Source organism: Protopterus annectens, chromosome 4.part0 (assembly GCF_019279795.1).
Source record: "Protopterus annectens isolate FY-2018-M chromosome 4.part0, PAN1.0, whole genome shotgun sequence".
Taxonomy (NCBI): domain Eukaryota; kingdom Metazoa; phylum Chordata; order Ceratodontiformes; family Protopteridae; genus Protopterus; species Protopterus annectens.
Genome location: NC_056733.1, coordinates 925,122,923 through 925,142,977, shown reverse-complemented (window position 1 = coordinate 925,142,977; position 20,055 = coordinate 925,122,923). Strand labels below are relative to the sequence as shown.

Genomic DNA, 20,055 nt, shown 5'->3' with positions numbered 1-20,055 from the left:
GAGCTGTGGACGTGGGTAAGGCGGTCCACACAGCCTATCTGGACCTCGCCAAGGCCTTCAACACCATCCCCCACTTTAGAACCATAGATAAACTTACTAAGCTGGGCATTAATCCCTATGTCACTCGATGGGTTGCCAACTACCTTACTGACAGAACCCACACTGTAAAAGTAGCCAACTCCAAATCCAGCTCCCGACAAGTGGAGTACCTCAGGGTTCATTCCTGGGATCGCTTTTGTTTGGCATCTACTTCTCTGAAGTACAGGCCAACATTAAGGGACTCTGGCTAACAAAGTTCGTAGATGACCGCAAACTGGGAGCCATTATTGAGTCCCCTGTTGATGTGGATATTCTACAAAAGGGCCTTACAGAAACAGATGCTTGGTGCCAGAGCCATGGGCTCAAGCTCAATGCCAAGAAGTGTGTAGTTTATCCCCTTTGGCAAAAAATATTTACCCATAAATTACCACATAGGTGGCAGTACACTAAACACCGAAAGTGTGATAAGAGACTTAGGTACACAGGTGGACAGTGGTCTCACCTTCGATAACCACATCGCCACAACAGTCAGGAATTCCTATGTGGCACACCTCATCACTAAGGGCTTTTCAGACAAAAAAAAAGGATTTCATTGTTCCACTGTACTCATCCCTCATTAGACCCATTATAGAATACAGCGCCCCGTTTGGTATGTACCTCTCAAGACATCTGCAGCAACTGGAAAGACAGCAGAAATACCTCACTAAAAGAATCACAGGCCTAAAGCAGATGCCCTATGCTGACCATCTAAAAAAACTCCAGCTATACTCTGTCCCATATCATCTACTCCAAGGCGATCTCTGCTTAACATACAAGGCCATGTCAAACCCAGAGCTGTTGCACATGCTACACTTAAAGAAATCCCAGTCTGTCTGAGCCACACGCTCCAGGGATCTAAACCTTGTCATCCCAATGAACAAAACATGCTGGAGGGATAGGGATAGATTCCTGACCCAGTGATTCCCCAGGCTCTGGAATAGACTGCCCATACATGTTATGTTAGCCTCTTTGGCCCTCTTCAAAAGGACCCCTGACGATTGGATGGCAGATATGATATTCACCCCAGGGAATCGCGTCAGTCGCCCTGCTAGACAGTGGTCCAGGGAAGTAAATATTGTGGGAATTGTTATGGCTAGGCTTGCATAAGCCCTAGGGCCGATAGCCTAGTACCAACCTATGATACTATTATGCATTTCTTGGCATTTAGTTTTAGTCCATGGCTCTGACACCAATTGTTTGTCTGTGTCAGCCCCTCCTGGAGAGCATTTGTGTCAGTGTGAGATTGAATGACAGCTCCTAATTTGCAGTCATCTGCAAATTTAGTCAAGCCAGAGACTACTGACATTGGCCTTGACTTATGAGAAGTAAAATTACAAAAAAGTAGTGGTCCAAGGACTGATCCCTGAGGGACTCCACTTGTGACTGGCCTCTTTGTAAAGGTGGACTCCCCAGTTCTAACTTCCTGGGTCCTGTCTGTGAGCCAGTTGGCTATCCACCGGGTGACATACAGGTTTGGTCTCTCCACTTCAACCTTTTTTTACGTTTCTTAATCTCAAAGGCTTTCTCTTACTGAGCTACTTTGGCAGATTATCACCTCAGACAAATGGTTTCTGTTCATTATTCAAAACAAAGTACAAAATGGCTTGGAAAGCTCTTCCTTGTCAGTCAGGCATTACTCAGCTTCCTCTAAACCAAATTCATCACATTCTCTGTCTTTTTCAAGACCTTATTTTTCAGTAGAGCTTTTGCAAAGAATGGGTTTCTATTCCAGGATGTTTCTGGTCCCCAGAACGCAGGGAACCCTGAGACCTATTTTGGATCTTTTCTTCCTCAACACTTTTCTGAAAGTTCCAAGTTTCAAAATGGTGACCATTCAGTCCTTGCTTCCACTGATTCTTCCTCAGGCTTACTTGGTAATGTTGGATTTGAAGGATGCTTACCTTCATATTCCTATTCATTCGTGTTTCAGGGAGTACCTACACTTTTGTCTGTCTTTACAGCACTTTCAGTTTTCTGCTTTACCCTGTCATCTTTCCAATGCTCAAGGGTATTCACAAAGTGCCTGTCTCCTGTCATTGCTTTCTGCAGGCATGATGTTTATCAAAGTTTTCCTTATGTAGATGTGCTTATTCATGCTTCTTCCCAAGAACTTCTTCTGACTTATTTGTAATGGATCTTCTACCCACTTTGAGGTTCACTTTGAACCTAAAAAAAGCCATGTCCGATTCCATCTCGGGATTGGATTTTCTTGGGTTGCAAAATCAATACCATATGAATGACTGTTTTTCTTCTAGAGGACATGTTTTTGTTTCTTGGGGACTGCTATCTTCACCATCTGTCTTTGGATACAGTTACTGCAAGAGAAGTTCTCAGAACTGTGGGCTACATGGCTTCAGTGATTCCATCGTTCCTTTTGGCCAGACTCTACCCTTTCTTGGTGGAAATGACAGGTTTCTGTAAACCTATGGATACCTCTTCTGCTTCCTCCTCCTTGCCAAGATCTCTGCACACATGCCTTGGATCTAGCATGGGGTGTTTTTTTTTTTCCGCAAGGGAATCCGGGATCAAGGGGCTTGGTTTCAGAAAGAGAGAAGGGACCACATCAACTTGCAGGATACAAAGGCACTAATTCTGGATCTCCAGTCGTTCATCACCTCTGGACTTCAGGTCCTCTAAGTTTTTACAGACAACACCATAATTATGTGGTATATCAATAAGCAAGGGGCACAGAGTCTTACCATCTCTGCAAGTTAGCTTTGGTAGCTTGGGAAATTGCAAACAAACATTTTCTCAGACTTACTTGGTAATGTTGGATTTGAAGGATGCTTCCCTCAGGGAAAAACACATTAGGAGATGGATCTTTTGATCAGATCCAGAGCAGACCCTCACAAGTGTGGATGTTAAAGAGGGAGGTTGTTCTGGATATTGTCCATCAGTTTGGTACTCCATGGATGGATCTTTCTGTCTCCGTACACAACAGGCAACTCTGGCCATTTTGCTCAAGACTGCAAGGTGCTCAGGTGTGGGGAATGGACACCATGACTTTTTCTTGGAAAAGTAGGATGTTCTTCGTGTTTCACTGTTGCAGCCATTACATTTGGGTTATCTGCTTGCAGGTAGCCCTCAGCTGGCCTGATTATCAAAGTCTTGGGTCCTGCGTCGGTTGCTGATCTTCCATGACGTCAGGTAGTCAGGGGTATAAAGCATGCAGCCGACGCCATTACATCAGTCTTTCTTGCCGTGTGGTGCCGGAAGCAGAAGCAGTTCGCAAGTGCCGGTTGGCCTACTCGTGAAATTTTTGTTTTAGAGTTTCAGATCCGAAGTCTTCAGCAAAGCTAAGTACCCCGTTGGGGATCCTTTTACTTGCTGTAAACCAATGTCAGTAAAAGTTAACAGTTGTATTACTTGTGGAAAGCAAATACCTCAAAGATTTTCATTCGTACTGCTTTCCTTGCTTAGGCCCAGACCACGACGTCCCTCGCTGTCGGTTTTGTGCCTTATTCAATCCTCGAACTATTCGTCGTCTGTTCATTTTCACATCTAACTATTTTGGTACTTTGTTCAATTATCCAGAAATGGCTTCGGTAAGCCATCTGACTACTGACATTCCAAAAAAACATAAAGATAAAGACCGACATAGACCGCATAGGTCCAAAACTGCCGACGATGCTTCCGTTAAGCTAGTAGTCAGTTCACCAGTACTCAGTGAGGCACTTTCACAGCCCCTGATACTCACTACTTTAGATTTGCAGGCCTCTACTGAGACCCATTCAGAGTCTGGTATGCCACAAGATGCTTCTTCAACTATAGAACCTGTGGATGGCTCTGCCTCAGATGGCTCCAGAGCCGCTGTGCAGGCACTGGCTTCTGAGGGTATAGTCAGGCCTACTGACTTGCATATCAAACCAACGCCATCTTCTTCAAGGCCTAAAACCTGATCCATGCCTAGAAAACCAATGCCCAGACCACATGGTCAGGCCCCTATGCCTAAAAAAACAAATGATAAGAATGGTTGAGGACCTTATTACTCTAATCAGGGGAAGCCACCCTGCTTCCCTCTAAGAGACCTAGAACTGATTTTCCTTCTGATTCTTCTGATCAGGATTCTGAAATTTCTGTTTCTTCTGATGACCAGGATTTGCCCTTATCTACCTATGAGGATTCTGATGCAGCGTACTCAATTTCCTCTGCTTCCCCTCCAGAAGTTTTTTCTTTTGGGTGAACTTTGCATACTCTTAGGGAGCATTTCCGCTGGGAAAGCCAGGATTACTCTGACTCCAGAAAGAGGCTTAGGGAATTCTTACTCCTACCTCAACACAGGCCTTTAGCTATCCCTCCTGTACTGGACATTGTAGATGATGCCTTCTTGGAATCTAGCCTGGCCCCAGACACTTTACCTCCGGCTCCCAGGAAACCTGACCGGTATTACAGAGTACCTGACTCTCACAAGTTCCTCTTTAAGAATCCTACTGCGGATCCAGAGACCATTTCACAGGGAGCCAAAGGCATTAAGGCTACTACTGCCAAAAACCCTACCCCCTCTGTTAGAGATTCCAGGGCCCTGGACAGATAGGGTAAGAAGGTATACACTTCTGCAGCTGTGATCATTAGGGCCTTAAACTGCCAGTTTCATATGTTAAAGTATCAGCAGCATATTATTGGATTGCTTAAACAGAAAATGATGTTGATTCCTGACTGTGATGAAAATAAAGAATTACAGGATTTAATGCATTCTGCTGAACAAGTTGGTAAAGATACTTTGCAATGTGGTTTTGATTCCTTAGAGGCATCTTGCAGGGCTGCTGTCGCTGGGTCTGTACTTAGAAGGCATGCTTGGCTTAAGGAGCAAACTCTGCCAGATCATGTTAAAGCTAAATTACTGGATGCTCCCTTAAACCAAGACTGCCTGTCTGGCAACAAAGCAGAAGTACTACTTAAAAAGATGGAGGAAAAAGCTAAATCTATGCAAACTGTTAAAGATTTCCTGCCAAGTACAGCCTCCCATATTTAGTAGGTACTGGCCTTCTAAGAATTGGTCCTTTCCTGTGTCTTCCAGGCCTTCTCAGTTCAAACCCAAGACCAGCAGACCACCCAGGCTTCAGTCTCAAGGTACTCACAGGCCTAAGCAGTGGGGGGCTTCCACTTCCAAAGCTGGAAGTAGTAAGACACCTCCCTGTGATAAACTGTCACAATGACTTAACCTTAAACCTTCCAAGCCCTGCTCAACTGACTGTTCCTTTAGGGGGAAAGATTGGCCTGCATGTAAAAAACTGGGAACTCATTACCCAAGACAAACTGGTTTTAAATATAGTTTCCCAAGGATACAGATTCCACTTTCACTCTTTACAAACCCCAAACGGTTGGCCAGATCTACCCCCAAATCAGTGGGCAGAGGCTTAAAAGCAGGTTCTATTTCTTCAAAATATCAGGGCTATTCAACCTGTCCCAGAAGAGGAATGGGGGCAAGGTTTTTACTCGAGACTTTTCCTGGTGCCCAGAAAAGACAACTCCTGGCGTCCTATCCTGGACCTGTCTATCCTAAACACTTTTTTGGTGATCCCAAAATTCAAGATGCTAACCCTTCAGCTGCTTCCCATGCTAGGCAAGGATGCCTGGTTGGCAACACTGGATTTAAAGGAAGCCAACGTGCACATCCCAATAAGGGAATCTTGCAGAAGATAACCTACGCTTCAGAGCAGGCTACATGCACCATCAGTTCTCTGCACTGCCCTTTGGCTTATCTACTGCACCCAGGGTATTCACAAAGTGCCTAGCTCCAGTCATTGATTCTGCAGGCAAAGAAATATTCAATTATACCCATACCTGGACGATTGTCTAATTCAGGCAGAAAGCCAGTACATACTATTAAATCATTTGGCATTTGTAAAGAAGCTGCTAACCTCACTGGGGTACACCATAAACAAAAAGAAATCACACCTAGTACTCTGCCAACAAATTGTATTCCTGGGAGCAAGCTATAATACAGCTTCCCAGATGGCTTACCTCACGCCAGAGAAATAAGTTTATTTGACAGCCTACTTCAAACTACTGGCCACAAAGACCCAGCTATCTGCAAGGAAAATTCTGCAAGCCCTGGGGTTCATGGCCTCTTGCATTTTACTAATTCCATATGCAAGACTGCATATGAGGAAACTGCAGTGGTATCTAAAAAGCCTATGGTGTCAACATTCTCAGGACCTGGAATCAATGACTCCTGCCATTCCTTGTATAAAGACAGAGTTCCTTTGGTGGGCAGAGGCCTGCCACCACAACAAGGGACTGGCATTCACTCTACTCCCTGCCGCCCAAACCCTAACAACAGATGCATTAGACTATGCATGCGGTGCTCACTTGGCAGGGCAGTGCATCCAGGGCAAATGGAACCAGAGTCAAATGCACCTGCATATCAATCAAAAAGAAATGTTAGCTGTGCAGAATTCTCTGACAGCCTTCAAGGACCACATTCTTCCAGGACAATTATTGGTAAAGACGGACAACACCTCTGTTATGTGGTACATAAACAAGCAGGGGGGAACCCACTCATAACCTCTCTGCAGACTAGCCATGGTTCTGTGGAACACAGCCTTGAGCTACCGAGTGCACCTACAAACTCAATTCCTGCCAGGCAAGCTAAATTCACTGGCAGACAACCTAAGCAGAAGTATCATGGACCCACACGAGTGGAAACTGGGACCAAAGATATTCAACATTTTGAGAAACAAATGGGGGGAGCCCAGAGATAGACCTGTTTGCCTCCCTCAGAACTACCAATTGGACAAATTCTGCACAAGGACTCCCCACAGACAAGCTTGGAAAGTGGATGCCCTGTCCTTCACCTGGAAAAACCTCTGCTTATGCCTTTCTCCCTCTGCCTCTCCTCACCAAAGTTCTACTAAAGATCAAACAGGACAAACCAAGGACAATACTCATTGCACCAGACTGGCCACGCCAACACTGGCACCCCCTCTTGTGCAGTGTGTCACTGCTGGAACCATGGCACCTGCCTCGGACCCCTTTTCCTGCTGTCCCAGCAGGAGGGCCAGATTCTGCACCCCCAGCTTCAAACCCTGAACCTTGCAGCCTGGCTAATTACCTGAGCTCTCCAATACCATCCCTCAGTAAGCAAGTGCTGGATGTTATTCTGGAGGCAAGGAGGCCTTGTACTAGAAAATCCTATACTGAAAAGTGGAAAAGATTCTGTTCCCGGAGCCAAACTCAGGGGATGGGCACAACAGTGCCCAATTTACCGCATATTCTTCAATACTTAACAGAAATGCTTCACAAGGGCCTTTCCTTCTCTTCTATTAAAATTCATGCCGCTGCCATTTCAGCACATTATAATACGGAGCCATCCCTCTTCTCTCACCCACTGCTGAAGCAATTCCTCAGAGGGCCCAAAAATTTAAGGCCATCCAGGGGAACCCCTACTCCAGCCTGGGACCTTAACTTTAAATTGTAAAAGCTCAATCTATCTCCCTTTGAACCAACTGCAACTGCAGAATTGAAATTCCTTTCTTGGAAAACACCCTTCCTTCTAGCCATCCCTTCAGCGAGGAGGGTGTCTGAATTACAGGCCCTCATGGCAGTGGAGCATTTCATCATCTTTCATGCAGACAGGGTGTCCCTCAGGACCAATCCTTCCTTTCTGCCCAAGGTGCACAGATGACTTGGATTTTACTTGGACAGGACTAAACCTCTCAGGAAATCTGAACAGCTGCTGGTTGCCTTTGCTGTAGGGGCAGAGGGGAAGGCCATTTCAAAGCAAACCATTTCTAAGTGGATAGGCAATTGCATTAATTTCTGCTGTAAGCACCATGGAAAACCTACCCCACAGGGGATAAGACCCCATTCCACCAGGGCTGCATCTACTTCTACAGCCTTTCTCAGAGGTGTTCCTACCAGGGATATCCTAGAAGCTACTACCTGGAGTTCTGTATATACCTTCACCAAACATTACCACTTGCCATTTTTTCTAAATCCAGAGCTGGTTTTGCCACTGCAGTTTTGCAGGGCCTAATAGCTGGTCCTAATGCTCTCTAATTGCCTCCTCCCTTCCTTAGCTTTGGGAATCTTCCCAAATGTAATGACTGCAACAGTGAAACACGAAGAACGTAGTACAGTTGTGTACACTTACCATAAATGTAGATGTTAGAGTGTTGTAGATGTTAGAGTGTATTGACTGTTGCAGGCCTGGTCACCCTCCCTCCAGCCCCCTGACTTCTATTGACTGTATCTATCTTCTTGTTTACTATACTTAAAGCTTTCTGATGTATTTGCTTTTTGTTGGTGGTGTAACCTTGTATATAATTGCTTCCCATTAGGGGGGCACCTGACATCTGGGGCAAGAAAAACTGATGTAATGGCGTCGGCTGCATGCTTTATACCCCTGATTACCTGACGTCATGGAAGATAAGACAGCCACTGATGCAGGACCCAAGACTTTGATAATCAGGCCGACTGAGGGCTACCTGCAAGCAGATAATCCAAATGTAATGACTCAACAGTGAATACACTCGAACAACCACATTTATGGTAAGTGTACACAACTGTACTTTCCTCTGTTCCTTTCCTCCAGTTCCTTTTATTTCAAAGGTTCTCCTGATGATCAAGAAGAACAAGACAAAACATTTTGTTTGTGACTCCTTTTTGGCCCAGGCAGCATTGGTTCCCCCTTTTATTTCAACTGGCCAAGAGTATTCATCACAAGCTGCCTCACAAAATGGACTTACTCTCACAAAACAAGCAAAAATCTTGTCTGACAACTTTACTGATATTGTAAACAACAAGAAACCATCTTAACTTGCAACATTTACTGTATAATACTGTTGATTATCAATATCTTGTTGTTGTATTAAAAGCAACAACCCGTGATGTTGTTTACTGGTGCTGCAGCTTTGTATCTCTGTTTGTCATGTACATGATGTGGAGATTTTCTCCCCGGGCATCCACTGAAAAAGGACCTGCGTCCAGTCAGAATTTCCCGGTAAGCAAATGTAAATAAAATTAAATAAAATAAAACAGTCACTCACTCACCAGTTCCATCCAAACCTGCAGACTTTGAATCTTACCCTTTGTGTGACAGAGTTTTAATTCCATTTAAGCACCAATTTTCTGATGATGTGCTTAAGGTTTTACAGGAGGCTAGGAAAAAAAAAATAGTAAAAAATCTTGTGTTTCCAAATGGAAGAGATTTTCTCTTTGGTGCATTGGACAGAATCAGGACCCTTATCAACTGGGCATTCCTAAGTTTCCGGTTTGTATGAGCAGTTCGGTACTGGGTTGGCATGTTCTTCAATTATAGCTCACTTTTCGGCCGTTTCTGTTTTTGGATTCTGTACTATTTTCTCAATTTGAAGTTAAATGATTTCTAAAAGATGTCATGTTAGACCTTCAAGAAAGGTTATTTCTCCTCCTTAGGATTTCAACCGTTTTTTTTGTTTGTTTTGTTTTTTATATAGAGAAGCTTGCTTCACTCCGTTTGAACAGGTTGCTTCTGCTTCATTTTGATTTCATAACTTAAACTTTGCTCTTAGTGGCTTTGACTTCTGCTAAGTGGGTTTCTGAGTTACAAGCCTTAATGGCTATTCCACCTTTTCTTATATTGTGTAAGAATAGAATTGCTTTCCACAGCAGACATTCCTTTTTCTTTGAATCAAGCCATTAACTTGCGTCCCCTTTTTCCTTCCTCTCAGAATTCTGGAGAAAGACTCCTACATTCTTTGGGATGTTCGTAAGCAACTCTGGTTTTAATTAGACAAAGTCTATCGGAAAGAGATTGGCTTTTTGTTTCCTTCCAGGAAAAGAATTTAGGTGGTGGTCCTGTTGCCAAACAAACATTCTACTTTGTTTTCCAGTGCCATTTCATTTAGTTACTCCTTTCATGTTAAGCAGCTTTTAGTTGATGTTAATGCCCGTTCCATGCATCTTCAGGGGCTCTCTTCTAAGGTTTGGACTTTTAAAGCTATTCTTGAAACAGCTACTTGGTCCTCTATACACACTTTCATTAAACATTACAATGTTTTTTTCTAAACACAGAGCAGGGTTTGTTCATTCTGTGTTGTTAGGTCTTCTACACAGTAACCCTGAACTAACCATAACAGTAGATGTCGGACTAATCACTTTTACAGTATTATATCCCTCTTTCTGTTCTTTCCGTCCTTTTTAAGGCTGATTGCGGGTTCTTTCTTCTTTTCTAGCTCTTCTGTAATTTGTACACCTGTATATAGTTACCGCCCCTTCTGCTTCACCTGTATGTCTGGGAAAAGAAAGTCCAGAGGTACTTTATCCTCTCTGTCCCACAGCATCTGTTTTTGCTGAGGTCAGACATTGGACGTATGACATCGAGGGAGGGCAACCCAGTCTGTGTTATGTTGGTAGGATGGTACGGCTATCTTTGGCAGGATATTCCCTAGTTTACTGATACTGTAACAGTGATGTGTCAGACATCTACCGTTACAGTAAGTTCCTACACAGCCCTACTATGTGAAGCAGTAGGAGGTCAGAGGGCTGGAGCTTTCATTGCTCAAAAGGCTAGGAACAGATGTTCACAGTGGAGTCTATAACAGAGACTGAGTAAAAATAAAGGGCTGCCAGTGTGTCTGAGGTCTGTCAGGTTGAGTGATATGTATAGACAAGTGCATGCCAAAAGGTGCATTATATTCAGCAGTGGGTCTGAGATATGAGTAAACGGGAGTTAAGACCTCTTTAGATCCGGTAGAGATGCTTATGAAAATCAAATGAGGTAGACAGAAGGCTTTCTGCACTACTGTGGATACATGATGGTCGAACAATAAGGGATTACTGACAGTAGTGCACAAATCCCTTATGAGTGTGTGATTGAAGGGTGCGATGTGACAGTGTTTCGTTTACAAAATGAACTATTCTGCATTTCCTCACATTTAATTTCAGGCTGTTGTCCTTTCAGCAGTTAACATGGTCTAATCCATTTTGGAGCAATTGTGAGTTAGTAGAAGATCGAATAGCAGCACCTGATTTACAGTCGCCTGCAAGCTTCGATACCTGAAGGACAGGAGTTGTTGGCCTGAAGGTCTGAAAGATAGATGCAAAATAATAGAGGGCCCAACATTGAGTCCTTTGGTAGTGTCTCCTGCAAAGCTGGTTTCTGTCAACTAGGTAACTATATGTAAGGATTTATATTCAGATTTACGAATTTGTCAATAATACCTACATAGGGAATGGTACCAAAGGCCTTGCTTTTTATGTACTTGTAGAACTGCTGTACAGTGCTTCTTTTACTTTTTAAAATAAATGAATGAGGTTAGAGTCAGGACCTCCCTTTGACCAAGTCGAAATGGTGAATGTATGGGGTTGTGATTTTCACTGTTTAGATTAATAAGGTCTGAGATGAGACACTCCTTAGATTTACATATGACAATAGTGAGACTAATAAGTCTCTAGTTATCAGCATCCATGGTTGTGCTACTCTTAAGTAACAGCATTACAGCTGCTGTTTTCCATGCTTCAGGAATGTAGCTAGTGGAGAAGCTTAAACAGGTTAGGTAGGGGTTCAGGTAACCCATATTTTGCACTGATAATCAGACAGCCTGGTATATTATCAGGACCCATGGATGAGGTGATCTTAGCTTTTGAGACAGCTGAACTTATTCCATAGTATTTAAAGGGGTGACGAGGATTGTGGAAATGAGGAATAACTGTAGATAGAACAAATGTGCACTAAATTTGTCAGCTAGGATGTTAGATATTTCGTTTGGGTCAGAGTATGCAGTATTATTGTGGACTAGCTCTGAACATTGTATTAGTTAACTTCCTGATATAGTTAAAAATATTTGTAGTCATTTTTGGCTTTAGTGACCATTTTAAGTTCATACTCAGCAGTGAGCCTTCTTAATAGTTCCCTTAAGCTTTTTGCTAGTTTACTTAATAAGCATTGGGCAATTTCTTTCTCATTATATTATTTATATGGGTGTTCCACCACTGGTTAAATTTCTTATGTTTGGTGCAGATAGGGGCTGCTTTATCAATACAGTCTGTTTAAGTTGGAATAAAAGATGCAGAGGCAGCAGCTGTAGGAGTGGAATCAGTCTAAGGACAATTTCAGTGGAATTTATTTAGGTCATCAAGTAACTGAAGACGATTTACTTTTGAGAAGCCCCTAAACACTGTGGTGTTAGAGAAAGTGCCACCAGTTGTAAAGGAAAAGACCACTGATTTATAGCCCGATTTAACAAGGCGGGATAATACATATGGGCATGTGCAAGAAGTGGCCGTATTTGTGTGGACTCCCAGCAGGAGAGTGAATTATTTGTAAAAGAGATTTAGCATTTATAATATCAAGGAAGTATTGGGCAAGCCGATCATTGACAGTGTAAATCAGACAGTTTATTGATGGATTATTAAATTTGCCAGTAAAATGGTGGTGGGTTTAATGGAGATTTCACCCAATGTATTAATGTAGCGATACTGCTCAAAAGGGGGCATAGATGGTATTCTATAAGTAGTTGTGTAGTGATCATTAGTCTTGTTTATGGTGAGTTGGACATCTAGGAGTTCAAATATGGTGCCTTGAGGAATCTATCCTAAGGTGGTTTTCCTTGTCAGTTACTAATATTCCCCACAGTTGCTAGTAGGTTAGAAGACATAATGGATGCTGTAACCACAAACAGAGGGAGTGCTTTCATTGCTCTGAAGCCATGTCTCGTAACTACATATATATGAATGTCTTCAAACTCCAGGAGAGCCTCAAGTTCAGGCATTATGACTCCTGACATTGAGTAGAACCACATTAATGTGTTCCAAATTAGAATTGGAATGGCCACCAGATGGAATCTGACTAAAAAGTCACTGTGGGGGCAGCAAAGTTTTTAGCTAGAGGTAAACAAGGTGCTGACCATCTCTGGGAAAGCAGAAAGACTTGTCAGCCATCTCATCCCAAACTGCCACATACTGTACCCCCTTCGAATGACACCAACTACATAGCCAGTTATTAAAGCCAATTAACTTGTCTTTGAATTTCAGTATCATTGTGGATGGTAGCAAATCCCAGTCAAGTCCAATGTCTTTCCTACTTCTGGCACATCATTTCTTACTGCTGCTTGTGCCATACCTGGCCTTACCTAGGTATCAGTGGTAAAGCAGTATTAGCTGCCTCCCTCCTCCAGGATGGACAAGCGGACAGTTGCACCAGCCTTACTGGCAATCACTTCCATTAACCAGGTTGCAGTCAAGGCTTTACTCTTCTGTTCAACTGAGCCAGCTCCATTGCGGCTAAATGCTAAGTGAGTGCCATCTGGGTTTTGGAAGTCCAGCTGAGCCAGCTCCACTGTGGCTAAATGCTAAGTGCCATCTGGGTTTGGGAAGACCAACTGAGTCAGCTCCACTGTGGCTAAATGCTGAGTGCTATCTGGGTTTGGGAAGACCAACTGAGCCAGCTCCACTGTGGCTAAATGCTGAGTGCCATCTGGGTTTAGGAAGACCAACTGAGCCAGCTCCACTGTAGCAAAATGCTGAGTGCCATCTGTGTTTGGGAAGACCAGCTGAGCCAGCTCCACTGTGGCTAAATACTGAGCGAGTGCCATGTGTGTTTGGGAAGACCAACTGAGCCAGCTCCACTGTGGCTAGATACTGAGTGCCATCTGGGTTTGGGAAGACCAACTGACCCAGCTCCACTGTAGCTAAATGCTGAGCGAGTGCCATCTGGGTTTGGGAAGACCAACTAAGCAAGCTCCACTATGGCTAAATGCTGAGTGAGTGCCATCTGGGTTTGGGAAAACCAACTGACCCAGCTCCACTGTGGCTAAATGCTGAGTGAGTGCCATATGGGTTTGGGAAGATCAACTGACCCAGCTCCACTGTGGCTAAATGCTGAGTGAGTGCCATATGGGTTTGGGAAGACCAGCTGAGCCAGCTCCACTGTGTCTAAATGCTGAGTGTCATCTGGGTTTGGGAAGACCAACTGACCCAGCTCCGCTGTGGCTAAATGCTGAGTGAGTGCCATCTGGGCAGCAGTCCGGTCTGCATTCTCTTTGCCTATAAACCTTGGTTTTGTTTTAACAAGTATTGCCTATCACCGGATTTGTGGGAATAACTGGATGTGACTACATTATAATTGGCATTTTTCTTGAATTGCATTCTGAGAGACCTTTGGTATTGTGTATGTTAATAGTGTCCATTCCTGTTTTGGGAGAATTCACCGTCTCGCCATGTTCTTGGTGGCAGTTGGCAGTGTTGCAGGACAGCAGTAATCCTGTTGTGTGTGTGACACTTACCTTCATGTACCACCCTGATGGTCATTGTTTGCAGTTGTGGTCCTTGTAGTTGTCTGACTGCACCTTTTGGCTTTTTTTTACTGTGGCTGTATTCTCTGTGATCATTAATTTTGTCTTTTGTTCTGGTGACCATTGGCTGTAACCAAATCTGGAAGTAAACTAGAACTTTATAGGTTGTCACACTTAGTTGGAACAGTTTCACTTCATGTTAACACAGGCTTCCTAATTAATGTTTTATTCATTTGGTTATCTTTTTAAACAGATGTTCAATTGCATCACAGAATTAGTCCTGAAAGCCAAGAAAGAAAATCTGGCAAAACAGCAGCAGCAACAGCAGAACGATGTGGTAAAACTGACAAAAAACAGCAAAAGGAAGAGAAAGTGCTGCTAATTGTGATTAGGGGGCTTCACTTTCAGTATGGACTCCAAAAGTCATGTGTCTCAAGCCTTTGTATCATCACACAGTTCCAACAAATTTGCCATTTTTCTGGGGGAAGCCTGGGACCGATTATTTTTCCTGGATTTTCGTAGATGTGAGCTGTCTTCTGGAGTAGGTCTGTCCCGGTTTTACCCCCGGGGTAACAACACTGATGACACTTCATTGCCAACAGGTTCCTTTCTTGGTCAGTTTGTTTTCCTGCTCTTTGCAGAAGACGTCCAGTGGAAATGCAGCCACATGCCGTGGACTGGTTGGTTATGGAGGTTCATGTAAATGTCGAACATTGCTCTAACCATCTGCCGCCATCTCTTCATCGCTTACTTAATGCATCTTTTTTTGCCAATCAGTTTTGAATATTATTATTATTATTTTAATACAGAGAAGATATTGTTAGACTTCATTCATTAACTGATGTTTTGAGACTGTGACCATGCACCTGGGATTGTTTGCACTTTGCTCTTACATCAGATCCATACTTCAGTTTGTGTTCAAGTATTGCAAAAGGAACAAAATCCCTGGACTACTTCAGATACATTAATCAGACTTGAACTGAAACTTTTTATGTACTGAAATATTGAAAACAGATTCTGAATGTTAAATTCCTTTCTGTACCCTTTTTACACCAGTGGTGAGCCTCAAAGATTGCTGTTGTGTTGCCCCCCCCCCCAAAAAAAAGTGTAACATTGCATTTTCAGCCTTGGATTCTGTGGCCCTTCGAGAGAACAGAAAAATGGGTCAAATAAAATGTGAGTACTTGTTTCCTTTGCAAGTTGACTTTGTAAGCAGAAGTGATATTCTGCAGTGTCCCCATTTGCTCCCCAGTTTGTATAGCCCATTTAAAGCAGTATTTGCTCGTATCCCACAGCTGTGGCACAGACTATGGGGTAGGTCCCTTTTTGTCATAGTGGCTGGATGTGTTTGAGAAGCACAGTGACATTTTGATGCTTGTGTTTAGTTTAGAAGGTCCCTCCATACCCATTGTTGCACGATCTTCTGTTTGAGACACATCAGCCTGTTCTTTTAGCCTGCCATTGGCTTTTCCAGTTGCAAAGTACAGGACAGTTAGAATGAATTAAAACTAGAAGTTCAACTCTAGTTTTTCTGCTAGGGGGTGTTGGGTATATTTTTTTTGGCTGCTGCTACTAAAGTCGAATATAATTGTCAGAGATACAAATGAAAGATGTTTGAATATAATTGACCAGTTAGCTTGACCTGTTTGTATAGCTGACTTCAGTGACACAAGAATTCCTTGGAATAGAAGTGTTAACATAATGTGACCCCCCCCCAAAAAAAAAAATCTTCCCTCCACTCCCATTGTGTGTCCCATCATTCAGGCATTTGCAAATGTTTTGTCATAGACCTCCTGCTACTGTTACCCTAGTGGCTAACTGTCACATACACTACCAAAGTGGAACTTGGTGTCATACCATTCGATGTGTGCATGCATGCATGCTTCCCATGTGTTCATTATTCTGCCTACTTTGCAGAACGTTGCTTAGCAACCTTTTGCTTGCTGCTTGACCCACTGCTACCCTAATGTATTCTCCTAAGCCTCCTCCTGAAGTCCAGCAACTTTTCTCCCCCAGGATGGGAGAGCCAGCAGTGTCTGGTATCTTGGCATCCTCCACAGACAGCTTCTCAAATGGCCCAGGTTGCTGGTTGTCTGGGTCACAGTCAAGACATGTACCTATGTGCGCACCATAAGAGTCTGCATACATGTATTGTATCCAAGATGCAACCATCTTTTAACAGGTGTTCTAGCTATTTTGAGAAACAGAAAGGTATGTATTTCAAAGCCACACTGTATGTTCCCTCCTCTTAGTTCCCATGGGTGAGAAATGTATATTTATACTAAACTTTGGATATTTATAACTGTTTCACTGCATTTCTGTGTTTGACAATTTGAAAGAGCTGTACCAGGCCCACACGGAGTATAACCTTTTCTGAAGGAGTTATTTGTATGCAGAGTAGAGCGAGTAAAAATGCAGTGATCAACCATTTGGTAGCAGTTATGTTTATTAAAGTTTTGCAGGGTTTAATCCTAACCTGTTAGGTGCTTAACCTCATTTCTGTTATGACAGAAGGATCCCAAATGCATTCTTTGTTGCCTCTCTTGGCTGATTCCTGATGATAATATATTGCTCCTACCAATGTTTTCTTCTGTGAGACATGGAGGGTAATAGATATGAGCCTGGGTATGAATAAAACCCTTTTCTATTGGCTGTTCAACCAAGGCTGAAAGAGTTCACTATGTGCATCAAGTGTATTACTTGGCTCATTTGTTTGTGCTACTTTCTGCTTCTGTATCTTGATAGATTTTCCCTGCAGGATCCCTCAAATAAAAGCACAATTATTTGTCATTTGGGCCATCCCTACTATGTAGTGGAAGGTTTCCTAGACTGTGGCAGCAAAGCAGGCATACATGTTTGCTGTTACTTTGGTGTCTGTTAAAGAATGTTTTATCTTTGGGGGGAGCACGTGGGATACATTATATTTGAAATGTTTCCCCTTTTCATTGTATTTCCAGGCTGTAGTAGCATATTAGTGGAAAATGTAGTTAGAAAACATTATGAATACATGAAAGTTACAGAAGAATTTAGGGTACTTCGTCACACATTAGTTTTCACCCTTTCTTGTATGTTTTTCAGAAAGGGGTTTTCTGCTAGTATAGTAGCATTTGGTTGAGGGTGGGGCAAGTAATGGTTGCCTTTATCCTCTCAAATTAACTTATATGGTGAGAGGGATGTATTTTGCACCTTTGTTATGTTCTAGGTAACTGGCCAGAAGCAGAACTCATGAAGTGACTGTGTTGGCAAACAGAGATGGTCAGTTTGTGTATATAAGACAAAACCCAACCCTACCCCCTCATGATGAAGACTGTGCCCCGTACACTCACTGCTTGGTGTAAAGTGATTGCTTCATCTCAACCCCCTTTTTAATTTTGTCAGCAATCATTTCTTGTCCAGTACTGCTTTTCAGCAGTTTTGTATGCGAGGGTAATTTAGCCCTGGATTGATCAATAGATTACTCACTGCAGGAGGTGACCCAGAGGCTTTACCCTGTATTTAATAGCATCTAAAGTAGATGATTTTTGTCCACTTTCCCACTTGATCGTGCCATCTATTTATTGGACTGTGTTTTTGCTCTGCGTGCTGTATTAGGAGCCAAGACGCAAGCTGTGAAGGGGTATCACTCAGGCAGCCATCTGGGTACATTGTGTTCTCACCAGCATTAGGGATGGCTGTGTGCGCGCAACTGTGCGTGTGTGTGCGTCCACTTATGTGCGTGCGACTGGCTCTTACCCACCATCTCCTTTAAGATGGCTTCATCCACCCTCCTTGTAAATGTAATCAAGCACCCAGGCTACAAGTTGAACTTGGGTCAGCTGGGCCATAGTTAGAACTTTTGCCTTCATATAGCACCAATGAGTAAAGTAGACCAAGTTTAAACTGAGTTGGTTCCTGTTCCCACTGTTAAACTTCTTGATTGCTGTTCTTGTAGGAACTTGGTGTGAGTGCAGTTTTCTGTTTGCATGCTGGCTGTTATCTCATTTGTGTGGGCGTTTCTTCGTCTTTGTTTGACTGCGTTAAGTTTGGGGCATATCTGATGCAAATAAACCCCTCCCCCAACACACACACATACTTGCCCTCTTAACTAAATGCTTTTTTTTTCTGGTTTTTGTTGACCTGAAGCTTCAACCCAGGTGTGTTTCATCCAGGTGAAGCTTGGGGGAATTTAAACTTGAACTGTAAATAAAGATATCTAGAGTGTTTCTAACTCCAGGGTGGTTATAATCAGGGATACGCCTGGTTCTTGCAGCAGAAAATGATTCACAGGCAAGTTCTAGGGCAAGATGGAGCCAGATTAGAATTTCATCTCTAGAGTTTTGTACAGGAAAGTAGTTTTCTCTTCTCAAACCAACAACAGCTGTTTGTTGTTGTGATGAAGTGAGTTGCAAGGGGAAGGTTTATCATGTTCTGTAATATAATGTCCGTTATATTCCTTTCAAAGCTTGTATGGGGTTAGAAACTGATCCACAAGTTTTTTTAAGGCAGCAATACAGTACCACATTTTAACTTTTTAAATAAAAAATGGTAATTTGATGGTAGACCATCTTCTTTGCATCATGTTGTTTCTGCAGTGACATGTCTTGTTCAGCAGCACTTTGAAGCTCTTGAAACATGGTGGTCTGGTATAGAGAGGTGTATTAAATTTGTCAATGTGCAGAGTTTGCACACCATGGAGAGAGGTCTAGTCTTAACCTAGCCAGGTTCTGAATGCTTTTTAAACTCAAAGGTAAAAAGTAAAGAGATTAATAAAGATGATCTGTTTAATTTGATGTGGAAAGACCATTTCCTTCCAGTTACTAAGTGTTTTGCACTAATTATGTGACTCTGCTCTCCTTTCCAAGGCACTGGATTTTAGTGCAAGTATCTTGGCAAGAAAGCAAGGTCCCTACAAGTGTGTTGAGACACTTGTAAAACTGCTTAAACCTACTGTCGGTACCAGGTTGTTGTCTTTGTACACACATCAGTACACACATCATGACACAACACACCAAAATGTTTCAGTACACACATCATGACACAACACACCAAAATGTTTTTTTCCTTTTGCACTTCTAGTCCACATGGTTGATGTGTAGACAAATGTCTAATGTATGTGTGACACTGTGGCATCATGAAGCTGTTTTTATACATGCTGGTCTGTGTCAAATTCAGTGAGTTGAAATGCTAAGCTAATTCTGTTGCATTTTGCAAGAGGTAATTCTCTCTCTCATTGAAAAAAATGTTTATAGTTGCATGAAGTTGAGTACATAGTTAAACCTATTTCCTAAACTTAAATTTGTTTTGTGGCAGAATGAGCAGCCCACCTGCAGGGGGTGGGGGTGTAACTAGAGAAAGCACGCTACCAGTCCCTGTTAGATGCCACACCTGTCATGATTTTTGCATTATTTGTATATTTGTTGTAATTTGATCTGTTATGACTTTTTATATGTCTTTCTTGGAGCTTTTCTCCCCGGGCCTCTACTGAAAATGGACATGTATCCAGCTAGACTAGCCCGGTCAACAAATGTAAAATAAATATTACCATGATGTTCCCATCACATAGCAGTGCAGACATTTCTCAAAGCCTTAGCTTCCCATTCATGTTTTTGCTATTATGGACTGTTTGTACTGTCTGGTGCATTTCTCAAGTTTTAACTGCTGCGTCTGGTGTACTTCTAATGTTTTAACTGTTTACTTCTGTGGTCAGCTGCTTCTTTATGTAGCATTATGTGACCATTTGTTGTCTCTCTTGCAATGCTTGTGGTAGACTCATGTGATTGTG

At 42.8% G+C, this 20,055-nt stretch overlaps 1 protein-coding gene across 1 annotated transcript in view; it reads left to right on the top strand.

Moving 5' to 3' along the window:
* Window positions 1–19,058, top strand: part of RAB35 (RAB35, member RAS oncogene family) — a 703,423-nt gene extending 684,365 nt beyond the window's left edge. The window contains exon 6 of the mRNA XM_044068901.1: window positions 14,548–19,058. Within this exon, the coding sequence (XP_043924836.1) occupies window positions 14,548–14,676 (129 nt within the window). The 3' untranslated portion in view covers window positions 14,677–19,058. The remainder of the gene's footprint in view (window positions 1–14,547) is intronic.
* The last annotated feature ends 997 nt before the right edge of the window (window positions 19,059–20,055 follow it).